At 35.2% G+C, this 15,754-nt stretch overlaps 2 protein-coding genes and 1 long non-coding RNA gene across 4 annotated transcripts; 1 reads left to right on the top strand and 2 right to left on the bottom strand.

The window, feature by feature from the left end:
- Positions 1–408: 408 nt before the first annotated feature.
- On the bottom strand, positions 409–2,282 carry LOC147492117 (DNA polymerase delta catalytic subunit-like). Its single transcript, XM_086567408.1, has 5 exons — positions 2,152–2,282; positions 1,862–1,886; positions 1,650–1,787; positions 662–820; positions 409–572 (listed from the first exon to the last, which is right to left on the bottom strand). Exons 1-5 carry the CDS (start codon positions 2,280–2,282, stop codon positions 483–485), a joined length of 543 nt encoding a protein of 180 aa, XP_086423534.1. The 3' UTR covers positions 409–482.
- A 1,581-nt stretch (positions 2,283–3,863) lies between these two features.
- On the bottom strand, positions 3,864–10,573 carry LOC147492115 (uncharacterized). Of its 2 annotated transcripts, XR_015198974.1 has the most exons (9): positions 10,223–10,573; positions 10,076–10,137; positions 9,909–9,989; positions 6,754–6,997; positions 6,586–6,669; positions 6,378–6,484; positions 6,099–6,258; positions 5,607–5,727; positions 3,864–5,444 (listed from the first exon to the last, which is right to left on the bottom strand). It is a non-coding gene; the product is annotated as an uncharacterized LOC147492115 (long non-coding RNA). The 2 variants fall into 2 exon arrangements; XR_015198973.1 differs by lacking the exon at positions 3,864–5,444 and having other exon boundaries at positions 5,557–5,727; positions 10,223–10,570.
- Positions 7,029–9,167, top strand: LOC147492116 (GDSL esterase/lipase At1g29670-like). The gene is made up of 4 exons (XM_086565269.1): positions 7,029–7,054; positions 7,319–7,436; positions 7,566–7,811; positions 7,920–9,167. Exons 1-4 carry the CDS (start codon positions 7,029–7,031, stop codon positions 8,202–8,204), a joined length of 675 nt encoding a protein of 224 aa, XP_086421395.1. The 3' UTR covers positions 8,205–9,167.
- Positions 10,574–15,754: the final 5,181 nt, after the last annotated feature.

The raw sequence follows: 15,754 nt of genomic DNA, 5'->3' as shown, positions 1-15,754 counted from the left end.
AAAGCTTTTTAAGCGTTGCAAATATGGCGTGGGTAAAGTGTTGAAAATATTTGTAACGCTTAAAAAGCGTTGCAACTAGAAATTTCCAACGGTTATTAACCGTTGCAGAGTGACAATTACTAATGCTTAAAAAGCGTTGCAAACCAAATTTTCCAACGGTTATTAACCGTTGCAGAGTGACAATTACTAACGGTTAAAAAACGATACGTAATTTGATTTGTAACGATTATTGATGGATGCTTTAATATTTATTTTTGTTTTACAACGGTTTATACCTGTTACTAATGTGTTGATATGGTAAAAAAAATTATTTTAATTTTTTTCCTTCCCTAAACCTGCACCTCCTTTTTTCATATAGAACCAAATAAAATTACCAATGCTTTTTCATACCATTTTACAAGTAAAATAAACACAAACAAACCCCTGAAAATATATATTATATTCATTGAACCATATATATAATTTCAAAAGTGTTTTGAAGGTTACAAATTCAGATTTATTAAGGGTTGCAAATTTCTATACAATTTTCCAAACAATCCTGAAAGGGCGGCAGCAAAGTAGTTCCAGTTTCCCTGCCAAGTTAAAATATGATCATAAATCAGTAAAAATTGTTCAACTGTTTAATAATAACTAAGTAATACTTGCCATAAACTATACCCACCAGAGAAAGAGCATAATAAGAATCTTTCCCATCAGTTGCCTTTCTAGCAGCACAGAATGTTTCTTTTGCCTTGAGCCAATCATCATTCTTCAGCTCCAAAGCACCAAGCATTGACAGAGCATCTGGACACTTCTCATTCACCTTAATTGCCTCGCCAATCTATCACCAATTAAAAGAAGAAGAACATGAACACATGGGATAATTCAGAGTTTCTCTTTTTCATCTTTTTCATCTTTTTAAATCGTAAAAGAAAAAATCATTTGTAAACACTAGAAATACCCAATGACATAATCACATCAATATAGTAACATTTATTTATATTTCGTATATATAAATAAGACAAATTAGGATGGGATATCCTACAAACACATACTTGGAATCTGTGAGGAGGAAGTCTACAAACACATGCAAATAATAATGAGAAAGCATGATGATCCATAACAAATACAAACTTTCAAGGAAAGGAAAAGATATATTTTTTACGTCAATAAGATACAGCAAGTCAAATTTGCAGATGTTATATCCGATTATGATACCGGGATCAACTTCATGGACAAAGTCCTGCATTGGTCTTAGATTAAGTAAAGGCATGTGAAAATAAAATGGCAAACTCAAAAGATAAGATGATTGCTTCTTGGAACTTGAACTTAGTTATCACTATAACTTTGTGATCCTCATTACTAGATTGTTCAAAATTAAATGATATGATTAGCTACGAAATAAGTAACATCAATCAAAGAGACCAATGGTTTGTGACCATGCTAAGACTAAAGAACTCTAGCCGAGAAAAAGAATTTCTTAAGCTCTGGGCATCTAACTCAAAACCAATTACCAATCAGTGGAGCAGCCCCGGGATTTTTTTATATCATAATGCAAGGCTTTGAATGCCGCAAATGATTATTTTAGTGACAGAATCCACAATTTGTCCCTTAAGTATAAAAGAAAATTTCAAAATATAGAAAAGATTAATTAAGTGGTAGAAGAATACCCTCCAAGCAAGTAAAACTTCTCTTTCGTTCTCAAATGGCATAACATCAGCACCTACAATTGGAGAGTATGACTTCAGAGTCATAATGTTGCGAACAAAAGGCTGGCTCTCTCCTTGTAAAGTGACAAGATTGGCCACCTACACAGAAAATAGAATTAAGTAAATTGTAAAATTTAATTGAAAATTACCAAGAAAATTTATTAAGAGGGTACATATGTTAACTTCTTATTCCAACGCCTGCAGAAAAACAAAATGAAACTTCAACCTAAATAACAGGATCATGGGTTGGCTCCGCAAAGTGCCCTTTGCAGCCAGCGCACTCTATGTCAAAACTCAATATCCGAAAAGGAGCCATTTTGGAGAATTCTCCTTCTGGAGCATGACTGATCAGTTCAAAATACCTGAGAAAAAGGCTAAGGAAAAGGGTCTAGTAAAAAAGGTCATGCCTTAATATATGAATTCTCTAAAGGGAAGATGACCAGCCTCTGGTGCATAAGGATACAGGCAATCAAACTCCAGTTGACAATATGACATTGTCCTAACAGCCTTCTTGTACTTCCCAACAGGTACTTCAATCCAATTTCCACCAACAATATCGCAATCAATCATGAAGCGTGAAGCGAAAAAGAACATTGCTTTAGTATGTTACAAAGCTTTTTGTACCAAGACCATCAATTTGTATGCCTCGTTCAAGGATGCCTGTGAGGAGCAATGATGTAAAAGACCAAAATAACATGTTATTAATTGGTGGAGCAAGAAGGAGAGAAAGGATCATCTCCAATCTAGTTGTAAGGTCTTGTCCCCTTATTAGTAGCGAAGTGTAGGCGGGTAATTTTAGGTAAAGCTTATAAGATTTAGTAATAGGATCAGTTTGCTTATAAAACTTATCGAATCGCGTAGTTTCTTCAGTAAGAGGCACTCTTTCTTTTACCCCTGAAAGACTCCTAAACAGGCTTTTAGGCAACTTTTCATACCAATTCTGAATAAAGATAGGCTTGCTTATCTTTATCTTTACTTTGCTTAGATCTTGAGCTCACCCGAGGCTACCTTCTATTTCTATTATATACAATAATAGAAATCTAGTGAGACGGGAGTTTTCTGGTTCCATTCGCTAGCTTGTCTAGATTTTCTTACCGAAGTATCGCTAGCCGATTGACTACCGCTCCCCTCAAGAGCTGACTTCTGCCTGATCGATGTCCGGTAGTGCTCATAGTAAGAATTGCCCGTATAACCAACCTGGGATGTTTAGCCATGAGGTGTACTAAACTGCTGTTTCAACTTCTTTTCATACCGATTCCGAAGTCGGATAAGACTTAGCCTCTAGTGCGGTGTTTACTGAACAGGCATAAACTCTAGTTTAGATTACTACCGATTCTGAAGTTGGAGAAGCATATCCTGTTCTTAGATTCGCTTGGCTCACTTCTGGTTGTTTATCGAGATCAATAGCATGTCATAGCCAATAGCCTATCCACTTCGTTACCCTTCTTTCTTAACAACAGGCTACGGGTTGCCAGTTCAGAAATAAGGGATCAGAACCTGTCAATAGGCGAGAATGGAACTCACGTTCTGAAACTATATAGGCGATCTATATAGTGAAAAACAGAGTTTAAGCAGAGAATAGGTCTTACTAATAGTCTCGTTTCATGCCAGCTAGTCTCTTCCCGGGATAGGCATATCCAGTGATTTGATTAAGCTCAGTTAGAAAGTAGGCTTATTCTTCTAGTCCCTCGTTACTATTTTTTATCTCAACTTCGGATACGGGATATCAATCTATATAGGCTTAATCGCACTTTTAACCAATCCTGGGTTTACCTAGCAGGGTAGTCTAGAAAGGGTCCGAAAAACAGGCGTTAAGCCTACTAAAATAGTAAATCCTGAAGAAATATAGTCAACTTATCATTCGCATCTCTTGTGCAGGCTGACTTCTGGTTGTTTACCGAGAAAAGAAAGAAGACCAGTCCAGTAGAGTTTACGGCTTATCGTTGTTTGCCTCAGTTTGCTTATGAGACTTAACTTGTTCGAAGTAAGCAGTAAGCGAAAACTTCATAGAGTATATAACTGAACTCACATTCGAAACTTCGGTTACGCAATAGTGAAAAAAAAAAAAGAGTTTAAGCAGAGGATAGGTCTTGGCCCGAGAACTAGACTCAATTCGGGTTAGCTACAACGCCTACTAGCTAAGCTAACTAAAAGAGCAGTTACCGAAAGCGGATTTGACTTTGGCTGGTTACCGGGGATCTCGTAACTATTTCATATAGGATACGCAATTTCTACAGTAATAAACAGATGTTTAAGCAGAGGATAGTTCACCCATTAAGTCTCCGAAACTCTAGTTTCATGCGCTTTTGTCTTCTAATACAAGAAAATCGGAATAAGACTTTCTTCCGTATATCGAGAACTGCATCAACTGAAGAAACTGGCCGAAAGCATAGCTGACAGGTCTTTGGCCGATCGGAACTAGAGTTAGAGATCTTTGGAACTGCTAGCGGTGGGTCTTCCTTGTTTTCACTAGCTCCGATGAAGAGTTCAAAAGGCCGTAAGCGAAGTTGAGTCTCGAACTGAACTCACGTCCAGAAACTCAATAGGCGAGGCGAGAACTCATTCTATATAGTCATAAACTCTAGTTTAAGCAAGCCTTGGGGTGTTGACCCATCAGCAGGACTCAAGTTGCGTTTCCCCTACTTAAAATGAAAATACTGATTCCGAAGTCGGATTAGAATAGGGCGCTTGCTTAGATCTGGATTAGCTAAGTCTTCATTTACGCCCAAACTTCTTACTATTCGGATATCAATCTATATGGATGGGCTTAATCGGACTTTTAAACAAGCCCTAGACTCTTTCTTTCCTAGAAAGAGTTCATGCTGTTTAATGCGCTTTTTCTTAGAATACAATAAAACCGCTAACTCAAAAAAGCAGTTACCGAAAGCTGGATTTGGCTTTGGTTGGCTACCGGTTATCAGAATCCTAAACAGAATTCTTATCGGATACGTAATCTATATAGTAAAAAACGGATGTTTTACCAACCCCAGGGTCTGAACCCGATAAATACCCGAACTCGAGTTTCACGTGCAACAATAGCTAGCCTCTTCCCCGGGATACGCATGTTTATCCTGACTTCTGCCTTGCCTGATCGATAGTGAAAGCTAATGTTTATGCGCAGAATAGCTCGTTTAACCACACTGGTGTATAAACCCTTGAACAGGACTCAACTATAGTTTCACACGCTTTTGTCTTCTAATAAAAGAAAACCTCAGCCTAAGCCCTGAAAGATTATCTATTCCTAAAAGAGATGGGTATCAGGATCCTAAACTCCATTTATATGCGCAGAATCAGACTTTGACCATGCCTAGCATTTACCCATAAACATACTAAAAGCACCGGTAAATGCATCTAAATGGCCTGTTAGCCCCGGGATAAGTCTTCTATTACGAGGATCTCCCTCCAATAGAAGCTGACAGATTTGCTTTCGGAACTAAGCTAAGTTCGGGAAGTAGAGATTCAAGACTTGCCAAAGCAAGCAAAGACTAGAAAAAGATAATCATCTAATATGCAAAGTGAGAGGCCTTATCCGAAATAAGCGGCGACGGAAGCGAACGTTGACTCTATTCCTCTCAATGTATACTCCTAGCTTAGCTACAGGACTGATTAGCTGACTTCTAGAAAGAAGCGAAGGATCTTCTATTCCGATACCTTTTCTACTGCTTCCTCCCCAGGCAAAGGGATCGATCCGAACACATGGGTGCCAGGAGTCCAGTCCTTCTCTCTTTCTTTCTCCTCTGACCGGAAGGTAAGACCCTGACGGAACGGAACTAATCTTAAGAACAAAGAAATATGGATAAGAAAGGCATTTTTACTGCACGGACGAGGAAGCTCTTGACGGAGCCTACCTCGGATAGGGGCAGAGGGAGGGAAAGGAGTAGTTCGCCTAATCGAAAATGACAAGCATACAATACATACCGTAGGCAGAGGCCCAAAGCCAACCCCGGGAAGTGAGAGAGAGATAAAGAACGAGAGTTTCAAGCGGTCGTGCTTCTAGCAAGGCTTCACCTACGCTTGAAATGGCCTAACGGATACATTCCTAAGTCGGTCAATCAAACATAGAGTTAGTAAATCCAACAATCAATCAGAGCTGCCGGGCTCAGCGAATGCAGCCTTCACTTATTCTTCGGCCTTTGGGCCCTTAGGGATGACTCCAGTCAAGTAATACAAAGAATGACATTGACCAGCCAGTTGAAAGTAAAGAGAAAATTCACTTAATTCCTTGGATAGGAGCAACTACTCAGTGACTTCCAAGTATCAGAAAGAATGACATTTGAAAATATTTGCATGTGAGGAAATTTATGCCAATAATAGCTATACAAAACTAACTTCTCGGGAAGATTGCAAAATATCCAAAAGTTTTAGAAAATCAAGAAACACTAAAGCTAGAGCAACCCTTGAATTGCTTACCTCGACAACCGGCTACCATTGTTGGTAGTGCAACTACAATCTTAACGAAAAGATGAGACTGCTGTTGTTGGTAATACATAATGCTCTTCTTCTGCACCATCTCGATCCGTAGAACGAATTGGGGAACCGTGCTGTTCCGGTTTGCTTCTTTCATCTTTGACTGAAAATCAACAAAACATGATTAGTACCATAGACCACCTTTTCTACGTATAGTACTCCAACCCATCCCATTAAAGGAACAAAATAATAAAATAGATAAAACTGGTAAACAAAAGGTACCTCAAGAATGTGATGGAAATGAGAGACATCATCAGGGCCCATTTCTTGAGGACAACTAACGTAGAAATATGGCTCGAACCCATGAATGTTGCAGCAGACACTATGCCCTAACAATATATAAAACAGAACACTTAAATTTTCCATCTTTTACTCATTTAAAAAAAGTAAACACTTTTCATTAAATTCACAAAGAAAAAAACAGACAAACCTTCTCTAGTAACACCAGAAGCATAAGGCAATAACTCTCTATTCCTTTCACCAATAACATAATCAATCTCCAATTGCTGAAAAACTGCAACAAACAAACAAACCCCCAAATATCAAATTTTCCAAAACCCTAATTTTTTTTTTAAAAAAACAAAACACTTAAACTTACTGATGCTATTGGAGTGGGAAATATACGACGAGGACAAATTGGGCCTTTTCCAAATGGTTAAACGAGAAGATAAAGCTCTTTTACGATCTTCTTCATCTTAAAGAATGAAAATTTCTTCTTCTTCTTCTCTAAGTAGGGTTTCTTCTAAAAACACATCTTCATCCATCATTTCTTCTTCTTCCATCCTTGCTACTGGTGTTCGTTGTTGAAACCGTTTTGGCGGCTGCGGTGTTGTTGTTATTAACTGCTTCCAAACCAAACATCAAGGAACTCAAATGAATCCTATTATTTGGGGTTCTAAGTGACATCATCATTAAATCAGTTTACAGTGAGAGTGTGTGTGGGCAGAGAGAGAAGGAGGAGACTGGAGAGTGTAGCGGCGGTGAGAGAGGAGAAAAAGTAAAGGTATGTTTTATATTTCAAGATTTTAATTTGCAACGCTTCTCACACGATTTTTAACCGTTAGCAATTAATTCCTAAAATTCACCTAAATAAAGTAACGCTTTATAACATTGCTAACGCTTATATAGCGTTGGCAACTTGCTAACGGTAAATAACCGTTAAGTCTATGTTTTCGTAACTTTATTCCACCTTATGCACAAGCCAGTGGCCGGCAACTACTTGGAGGCGTAAATTACGCATCTGCCGCTGCTGGAATCAGGGATGAAACTGGGCAACAACTGGTAAACATTTTGCAGAACTAGACTAGCAATGTTTTTTTTTTCACTAATCAAGACCAGCAGTGTTGTTATGACTAAGCCGTTTTTTTTTTCATTAAAAATAACTATTTATTTATGTATTTGTTTCAATAGGGCGCTCGTATCGCTTTCAATGGGCAACTGAGAAATTATCAAAATACAGTTTCACAAGTAATAAATATACTTGGGGATGAAAATTCAGCAGCAGCTTATCTAAGGCAATGTATTTATTTAGTTGGACTGGGCAACAATGACTACCTTAACAACTACTTCATGCCCCAAACGTACTCAACTAGTTGCCAATACACCCCTGTGCAATATGCCGATGTTCTAATTCAACAGTTTTCTCAACAACTAAGGGTGGGTACATTGACTACATTCTTTTAGTTCATCAAAAATTATGTATATATATAGCAATATTGTCTCTACTAAGTGCTAATGAAATCTTGTTTTCGTGTACATACATAGACTCTGTACAACTACGGAGCAAGGAAAGTGGCTTTGATTGGTGTTGGTCAGATTGGTTGCAGTCCAAATGCATTGGCTAATACTCCTGATGGCCGCACATGCGTCGACAGAATCAACATCGCATGTCGGTTATTTAATGATAGGCTTAGGAATATGGTGGACAACCTCAACAATAACCTAGATGATGCTCAATTTATCTATGTTAATGCTTATGGAATCTTCGACGATATAATTCAAAATCCTACATCTAATGGTAAATCCCTAAATGACATGTTGACACAATGACACTACAACTTTGACAGCTAAAAACCATACATACAAAGTGTCAGATAGGCAGAAAATAATCATACATACATAAAGAAAGTCAAGAAATAGAACAAACTAACATAGTGATTTTATTATTATATTTAACAGGAATCATTGATGTAATGTCCAAGAAGAAATCCACAAGTTCCAGAAAATATACAGAAAAAGAGAGACACAGATTCAAAGACAACCTTCCCCCATGAAAAAAGAAATAACACATTGACACAAACAGACAACTTTAATAAGAGAAACAGAGACGTCTGCTTGTTTGTTGATAAGGTATTGTGTACGATTGTTGTCTATGCACAACTCTATTCAATTTTTTTTTTCTATTGTTTGCCATTATCTGTGAATACATAAACCAAGTGCTTCCTATATATATATATATATATATATATATATATAATAATATTTCCATCTTAGTAACTTACACGAAACTAGAAAGAAATAGAGACATACATGCAGCAGACTAGAAAATGAAAGATTCTTCATTTACACAAACTGATTCTACCTTCTGTCAATATCAATTATTGCTTTTTAAGTTTGCTCAAAGAGTGAGGATGGAAACACTGCCTAGTTGACATCTAGAGTATGGTTAGTAATTTTCTTGGTCTTCCACGGGAACTTTTAACTTCACTGTTAATTCTCAGAGGTTTGAAGGTTTAATTCCAGGATTTATAATCTGTCATGCATCAGTGCATTACTGTGTAAGTGGGTGGATAACGGGTATTGATTGTTAGTATGAGACAAGCCGCTGAACAAGTAAGTGCCTTCAAGAAGAGAAAAATTTCCTGAAGAAACATGGACGATAAGAGGTGATCTTAAGTAAGTAAGCAAAAAGGTCTAGTTATTGTCATTGTTCCTCATATTATGGTTGAGGCTGATGAGATCCCCTAATGTGAGTGGTCAAGTAAGGTGCACATTATGAGTCACAACAACTGATCTGCTGCATGGATGCATGTGTGTGTACTACATCACAGGTCCTTATATGTAATGAAGGGCTTCCTTTGTTTGGTGCTAGCAATCACCAAGATATAAGGCCAGAGTTAAAGTTGGACGAGGGACGCTTTAACTTATACAAGCTTTTGATGGCAACATGGTTTATATATAGCCTCTGAAATCTGAACCTCATGTCAAGAATATATTCTTAGGTGTTTTCCATAAATTTTCTGCACAATTCCACCGTGAGACATTTGCACACCGAAAAGGTTCATCACTTCAACTGACTACCGCTTTAGTTGTATCTGTTCTCTTGGTTGCGTTACAGGAAAAATGTTCTACTTCTAGTTCAACTGAAGATCTATATAACTCTTGGAAATCCTTGCAGACAAATCGTTTCCCATACACCAAGCCAAAGTTCTCAATTGTTCCAGACTAGCTGAACCAACATTTATCATCAACTCACCAAAATCTCTACTGTCAACTAATACAACTTTTAGACTAGATCCAATATGAAATGAAACTACAGATTAATTAAACCGAACATTAGCAGCCTAAAATCCAAATCAAAAGCTACATACAGAAGCCATGACTTGAAAATCAATTGTGTCATTATGAAATGAAATTGTAACTACATTCACTGTTAATGGCCTACAAGGGGAAATTTCTCAATAATCCATGAAACAAAAAGTCACTCTTGCAATTAAAATTCTACACAACCAATGACAATGTATAAAAACTAACCTCAGTGCCATCAGACAAAACTCAAGCCAAAACGGGTATTTCATATTGATAAGCATTCTCCCACTCTGGATTACTTGTTATCTAAACAACAACAACATCAAAACAAAGAAATTCAAAATGACAACACAAAAGAATAAGTACAGAAAAAACATTTTGAGTAATAATACCTGCAAATCAACGTCATGGAGTGAATCAGGGGCAGAGATAGAGAAAGCAGCATGAAGTTTTTCTTTAAGACCATCACATAAACAACAACCTGGTTTTGAGTAAAGAACAAGTTTCCTCAATGGATAATAAAGTTATTTACACTTTACCTCAAAAGAAGAACGTACAAGACTTGAGATCTAGCCTCAAACTGCAAGAAAATACGAGGAATGAATGTCAAAATGGACTTCCAAACTCTCTCTGTCTCCTCCTTGTTTTCTTCTTCTTCTTTCTTTACTAGTAACGACTGACTCGGTAAATATGGAATTTGATTCCCTCCCTTTTTTTCCTCTCTCTAGAAATTGAATAACAGCTAGAACTTTAAAGTTTTAATCCACCGAAAATTAGTTTTGAGGAGTGCGAAAATTAGTTAGATTTTAGTTTTGATGATGATTGTAGGGATCTTGAAATGCGGGGTCAGAGAGAGAGAGAGTGAGGAGGGAAAGAAAGTTATGTTTTATATTTCGATTTTTTTCATTTCCCTCTTTCGCGAAATTTCCAAGTTTTTAATTTGTAACACTTCTCCAACGCATAAAAAGCGTTAGCAATTAATTCCGAAAATTCACCCAAATAAAACAACGCTTTACAACATTGTCAACGCTTATTTAACGTTGGAAACTTACTAACGATAAATAACCGTTACAAATCAAAAAAGATGTGTGTTGCAAATATCCTATTATGGTGTGGCCAAATCAATGAAATGATCCGGAGAGTTAAAAATATGATATACCTTCGCATATTCGTGAAAAGTAAGAGATGATTTTACAGGTACAAACTTCTCTAACTACAACAGAATGCCACTAACTACAACAGAATGTCATACACTTCCAATAAAAGTAGGAAATGAAAATCTAAACCAACGATTAAGATTAATAATACTAAAAGCAATTTTTTGCAAGTACATTGAAGTCCAATGACTTCAAATATAGTCATCTACCTTGATCAAGTTGTCATCTATGTTAATTATTATATAGCCCTTTGGGCTTTCTCCAATTGGATCTGAATTAGTGCTAATCAATTAAATACATCTCATTTTGTATTCTTTTGTATTCTCCAAAAAAATAAAAAAAAAACAAAAACAAAACAAAACAAAAAAAAAAAAAAAAAAAAAAAAAAAAAAAAAAAAAAAAAAAACAAAAACAAACAAACAAACAAACAAACAAACAAAGATAATAGGGTTAGGCAAACCCTCGCTTGCATTAAAACATGATGTAAATCATTCGATTAACTTTGTTTGTTACAATATCAATTAAACTTTTATCCAATAGAGGAATAGTACATACATGATGAGAACCTTTATGGAATGAGATAAGCTGGCCATTACATCGGGTGCACCATTTACTTCTCAAGAAGTACACATGGGTGTAGTTGAGAGTTTGATCCCTGTAGATATTTTTATGACTGCAAGCAAGTTTCTGCAATACCATGGTACGTCCTCTAACCCTTTGAGATTTTGAATTTTCTTAATTAAGAGATATTTATTGTGCATTAATCGTTAGCGAAAAAATCTCGAGTTCAACTATAGATTGAAAAGTTGAGATCAAATCACTTAAAAACATAAGCAATTAACTACAAAAGGAAAATATTTCCTCGATCATTAGATCTACAAAAAGGAATACCATACCTATGGAATCATAAAAAATAAAAATATGAAAAAGTCATATATAATCAAGAATTATCGGGGAAAAAAAAAGTATATATAATCACTTAAATTGGTATCAAAGACATATAGTTCTCCAATCTCATTGACCTACAGACATGCAAATTAATATTTAAAGGAAGTCACATTTAGCCTATTAAAAATGAATAACTCGCCTGAAGGCCTCAAATATATGTAAAGACCAACTCTTCTTTTATGTTTGAACTTTGCAGACAACCAAAGAACTTGCCCAATGGCATGGGTACTTGTCGAATGCTGCAATGCATTGCTTCAACTGAAAGGTGCACGTAGTTTTGTGCAATGAGCTATGTTGAAATAATAGTTATTGTAGTTCAGAAAGAAAAACAAACATACTAAATTCCAACATAGTATAAAACCAATATCTAAAGGCAGCCCTATATATCACTCTTATGCTATGGTTGTTGAATTCATTGCTCTAAAAATCAATATGCAACCTTGCTCCACACTTCTCAATGTTCCCCCTGAAGTGAATTCAATATTCCCCCATCACCAAAGAATTTAATCGGTGAATGGTATGCATTGACACACAATAGGTCCAAAAAGGACTTGGCACGCCGTGAGAACATTGAGAAGAGGGTAGACAGTGTATAGCCTTTGACAATTAACAATGCAATGATGATGCAAGTGATACTAAAGCATAATTAGTTCATATAAAAAAATTTAAGATCATAATGACATTAGATATGAATAGTACCTTAATAAATCAAGATTGTTCAAAGATCCATTTTCCTAAAGAATTCAGGAACTCCACTAATGGACTTATATTTGAAGTCTGTCAAAGACAAATATGTGGAATGTAGCCTGAACCAAAAAGAAAAGGTGAAGGAAAGAATACTAATGCCATTTTTATTGACCTTAACCAAAAAATATTTGGATGGCCATTTTACAGAGATGTTATAGTGATCTATATACAATAGCCTTTACAATGTTATGCATGTGTTAATTCTCCACAAAGCCTGACATACCACGTGACATTCCTATAAACATTTCGATGATAAATATGTTCATGTCAGTAAGTAATTTACCCAACCCATAACCATATCTAGCTTATCAATAAGCTTCAATTAAGAGTTCGGTACCCCATCCCACATGTATTCCAATTAACTATGTCAGGTCCTTCACAACTTAAATAGTTTATTCCAATGATATTTGCGAATATTTGGTATGTATATAGTATTCTTTATCCCAAGAACTTTATAAATGGATATTGCTTGAGATTATCCACAAAGTGAATTAAGAGGCAACGCTTCTGAAGTAGTACGAAGTTAAAAATCCTCGTGGAGATGAAGTGTGAGAATCCAGTCTTTTGGAAGCACAACATCCATCTCCCACTCAATCCTGTTAGTGGATGTTCTTCATCTCACTTACTTGTTGTGCATGATTAAGGAGGGTAGCATAACTAAACTAACATTAAAATTGATTTTTTAATTAAACAATTAAATCAATTCAACCAACACATAGATCAAAACCATGAGAAACAATAAATTCATAAGAACAAAACTTGCCTGAAAATGAAGTTTATGTCGAAGAGACTCCTTTTACATTTTTTTTATTTGATAAGACTGGTCATGATTATTACCATTTTATCAAATTGTGTAACATACTGTAGAAGCACCCTATATAATTATCCCTTTCTTACAACTACAAGAAGTAAAACAAAACATTGTGAATTTGAGATACAATGGTCATAAGTTAACTTCACTCTCAAGAAGTAAAACTATTAAATAAACCTAAAAAATGACTCAGTTGTGTTTTATCTTTAATTTCCTTGGGTAATTAAGTCAGTGGCATCCAAAATATTGAACCACTTCAAAATATGGTTTTGTCAATACTCACTTCCAAATATAGAAGGTGAGACCATTTGTAAGAAGGTTCATAGAAACCATATACCGATATTTCATTTATTCTACACAATAAATATAGAATGCTTACATTGGTAATGGCCTGGTAGGATTGCAAATCTGATTTCCATAAGTTTGAACTGCTCCAAAAAATTATGCAACCACGATAACAAACAATAGGAATCAACACTTACAATTTAAGTTACAAATATATTCATCAGATAACAAAATTATTATTTCATGTAGAAGCATCCCATTATTGTGTTACATTATATTGTCAAAAAATAAGGTGTTAGTAACAATTAGATGCATGTGCATGGACACACTTAAGAACTAACATTATATTCATATAATATATCAAAGGCAATAGATGATCATCATCTACATATTAGATAATCAGATTCGAGACACATCGTTTCCATACACACGTGGTTAAGAAAAAGATTATATGAGCAAAGAATCCGCATATTCGACCTTTCATCGATTTTTATTTTTTATTTAAAAAAAAATGAATCTAGAGATTATTCAACATTTTATATATAGTTAACACTGCAACTTAAGTGTATATAAAGAGAAACACAAACAATGACAAAATGGAGATTACCCATGCCACCGATTGCATAAGCCGTGTGATCTCTATGGCGATGAAGAAGATAACTGCTGTGACTCCAAATCCTATCCAACCAAAAATTCCAGCAATCAAATATAATGAACCATTTATTCCATAAAAATAAAATAAATAAAATAAAATCACTGAAAAATGAGTGACAACGGTCATAATCAACATCGAAAGTTGAACAAAATTTTGTCAACCTTTTCTGTATGTAATACTTGTTGCGTGTTTTATAGATGTGCCCAAATATTTAGATATTTACGATAGAGTTCAAGGTATGGAAAACTAACTCAGTTATTAGCTCTTTTCATAAACAATGTTTAATTCAGAAACAATGTTTAATTCATACTGAAACCAAGAAATTTGTTGCCACCCTTAAAAAAAGACCAAACACGTAATCAATACTAAAATCAGCCACCAATGTAGATACTTGCAACCTATAGCAAGAAATAAAGTTCAAGAGAAGGAAATTTTGTAGAGAGTACAATTGTCTAGCTTAAACATGAATAGCACTATCCGAAAATGAATCTACTCAACTACATTTATAGCTTTTGTGCTCAATGAGACGCATAACTTCCCCAAATGACGAAAACCATATACTTAGCATATCTAAACAACTAAATCATATCTAATTCTATAGCGGTATGATATGTTTGACAAAAGCACTACCGAAGATAATCACATTCTATCTGTGCTAAAATCAAGTTTGATGCTTTCATCATTTTTATCAAATAGTAAAACAATCCAAAATAAACCAAAAGTAGCATGCCAACTTTTTGTAACACTATTAAATGTAACTTGCAAAGATTGAATGGAAGTCCAATTGCTACATTAAGTTATAACAACTCATCACTATAAGGCGTAGGGTAAAAATATAAGCCAAGTGGGACTAAGAGGCACCTAAGTGTTGCTCTACTTGATAAAAAAAAAACACTCATGGAGATAAATGAAAAGTAGAACCGCTTCTCACTTGCACAGTGGTCAATGCAGGAGAAAGTGCGTCTTTATGCTTCAAATGAATTCTCGCAATGGCTCGTCAATCTTAATATATGCCATATAGAACCTTGATATGATCCCAGGAGGAAAGGCTACTTGAACTGGAAAGAAAAGATCCATGTCATTTTTATTTCCACATACAATAGAAAATTCACATTTACAAAATCAGTTCCCCTGATATTAGAGCGTCTTTAAAATGATGTCAATGTGCAAAGCCCTTTTTACCTTCAAAATTGTGTATGGACCAATATGCCATTTGTAATCCAGCTTTTGTAATACTTATGGTCTGCTGCATATATATTAACCTTTCTCAAAATATAAAAAATAACACCAAAAGTAATTGTCATACAAAACAATGAAATATTAAATTACCTAATTCCATTTAAATAATTACACAACTATTTGAATTTACTAATGTTATGATATTAGAGACTCCTAAAAATCGATGGAATATTAATGAGTAACACCTCCCTACATTTGTTTAATTCTCCCTACTATTTTTAAATTATTA

Source organism: Coptis chinensis, chromosome 6 (genome assembly GCF_015680905.1).
Source record: "Coptis chinensis isolate HL-2020 chromosome 6, ASM1568090v1, whole genome shotgun sequence".
In the NCBI taxonomy this organism is placed as follows: Eukaryota; Viridiplantae; Streptophyta; class Magnoliopsida; order Ranunculales; family Ranunculaceae; genus Coptis; species Coptis chinensis.
The sequence above is the reverse complement of the archived record's forward strand: the minus strand, read 5'-3'. Positions and strand labels throughout refer to the sequence as shown.

Coding starts and splice junctions, on each gene's coding strand:
- LOC147492117 (XM_086567408.1), bottom strand. CDS start 2,282: ATGTTCTTTTTCGCTTCACGCTTCATGATTGATTGCGATATTGTTGGT. Junction 1,788..1,861: donor GGAATAAGAAGTTAACATAT/GTACCCTCTTAA, acceptor TTTTCTGTGTAG/GTGGCCAATCTTGTCACTTT. Junction 821..1,649: donor AAGTTTTACTTGCTTGGAGG/GTATTCTTCTAC, acceptor AATTGGTGATAG/ATTGGCGAGGCAATTAAGGT.
- LOC147492116 (XM_086565269.1), top strand. CDS start 7,029: ATGAATCCTATTATTTGGGGTTCTAA. Junction 7,437..7,565: donor ATGAAACTGGGCAACAACTG/GTAAACATTTTG, acceptor TTGTTTCAATAG/GGCGCTCGTATCGCTTTCAA. Junction 7,812..7,919: donor AGTTTTCTCAACAACTAAGG/GTGGGTACATTG, acceptor GTACATACATAG/ACTCTGTACAACTACGGAGC.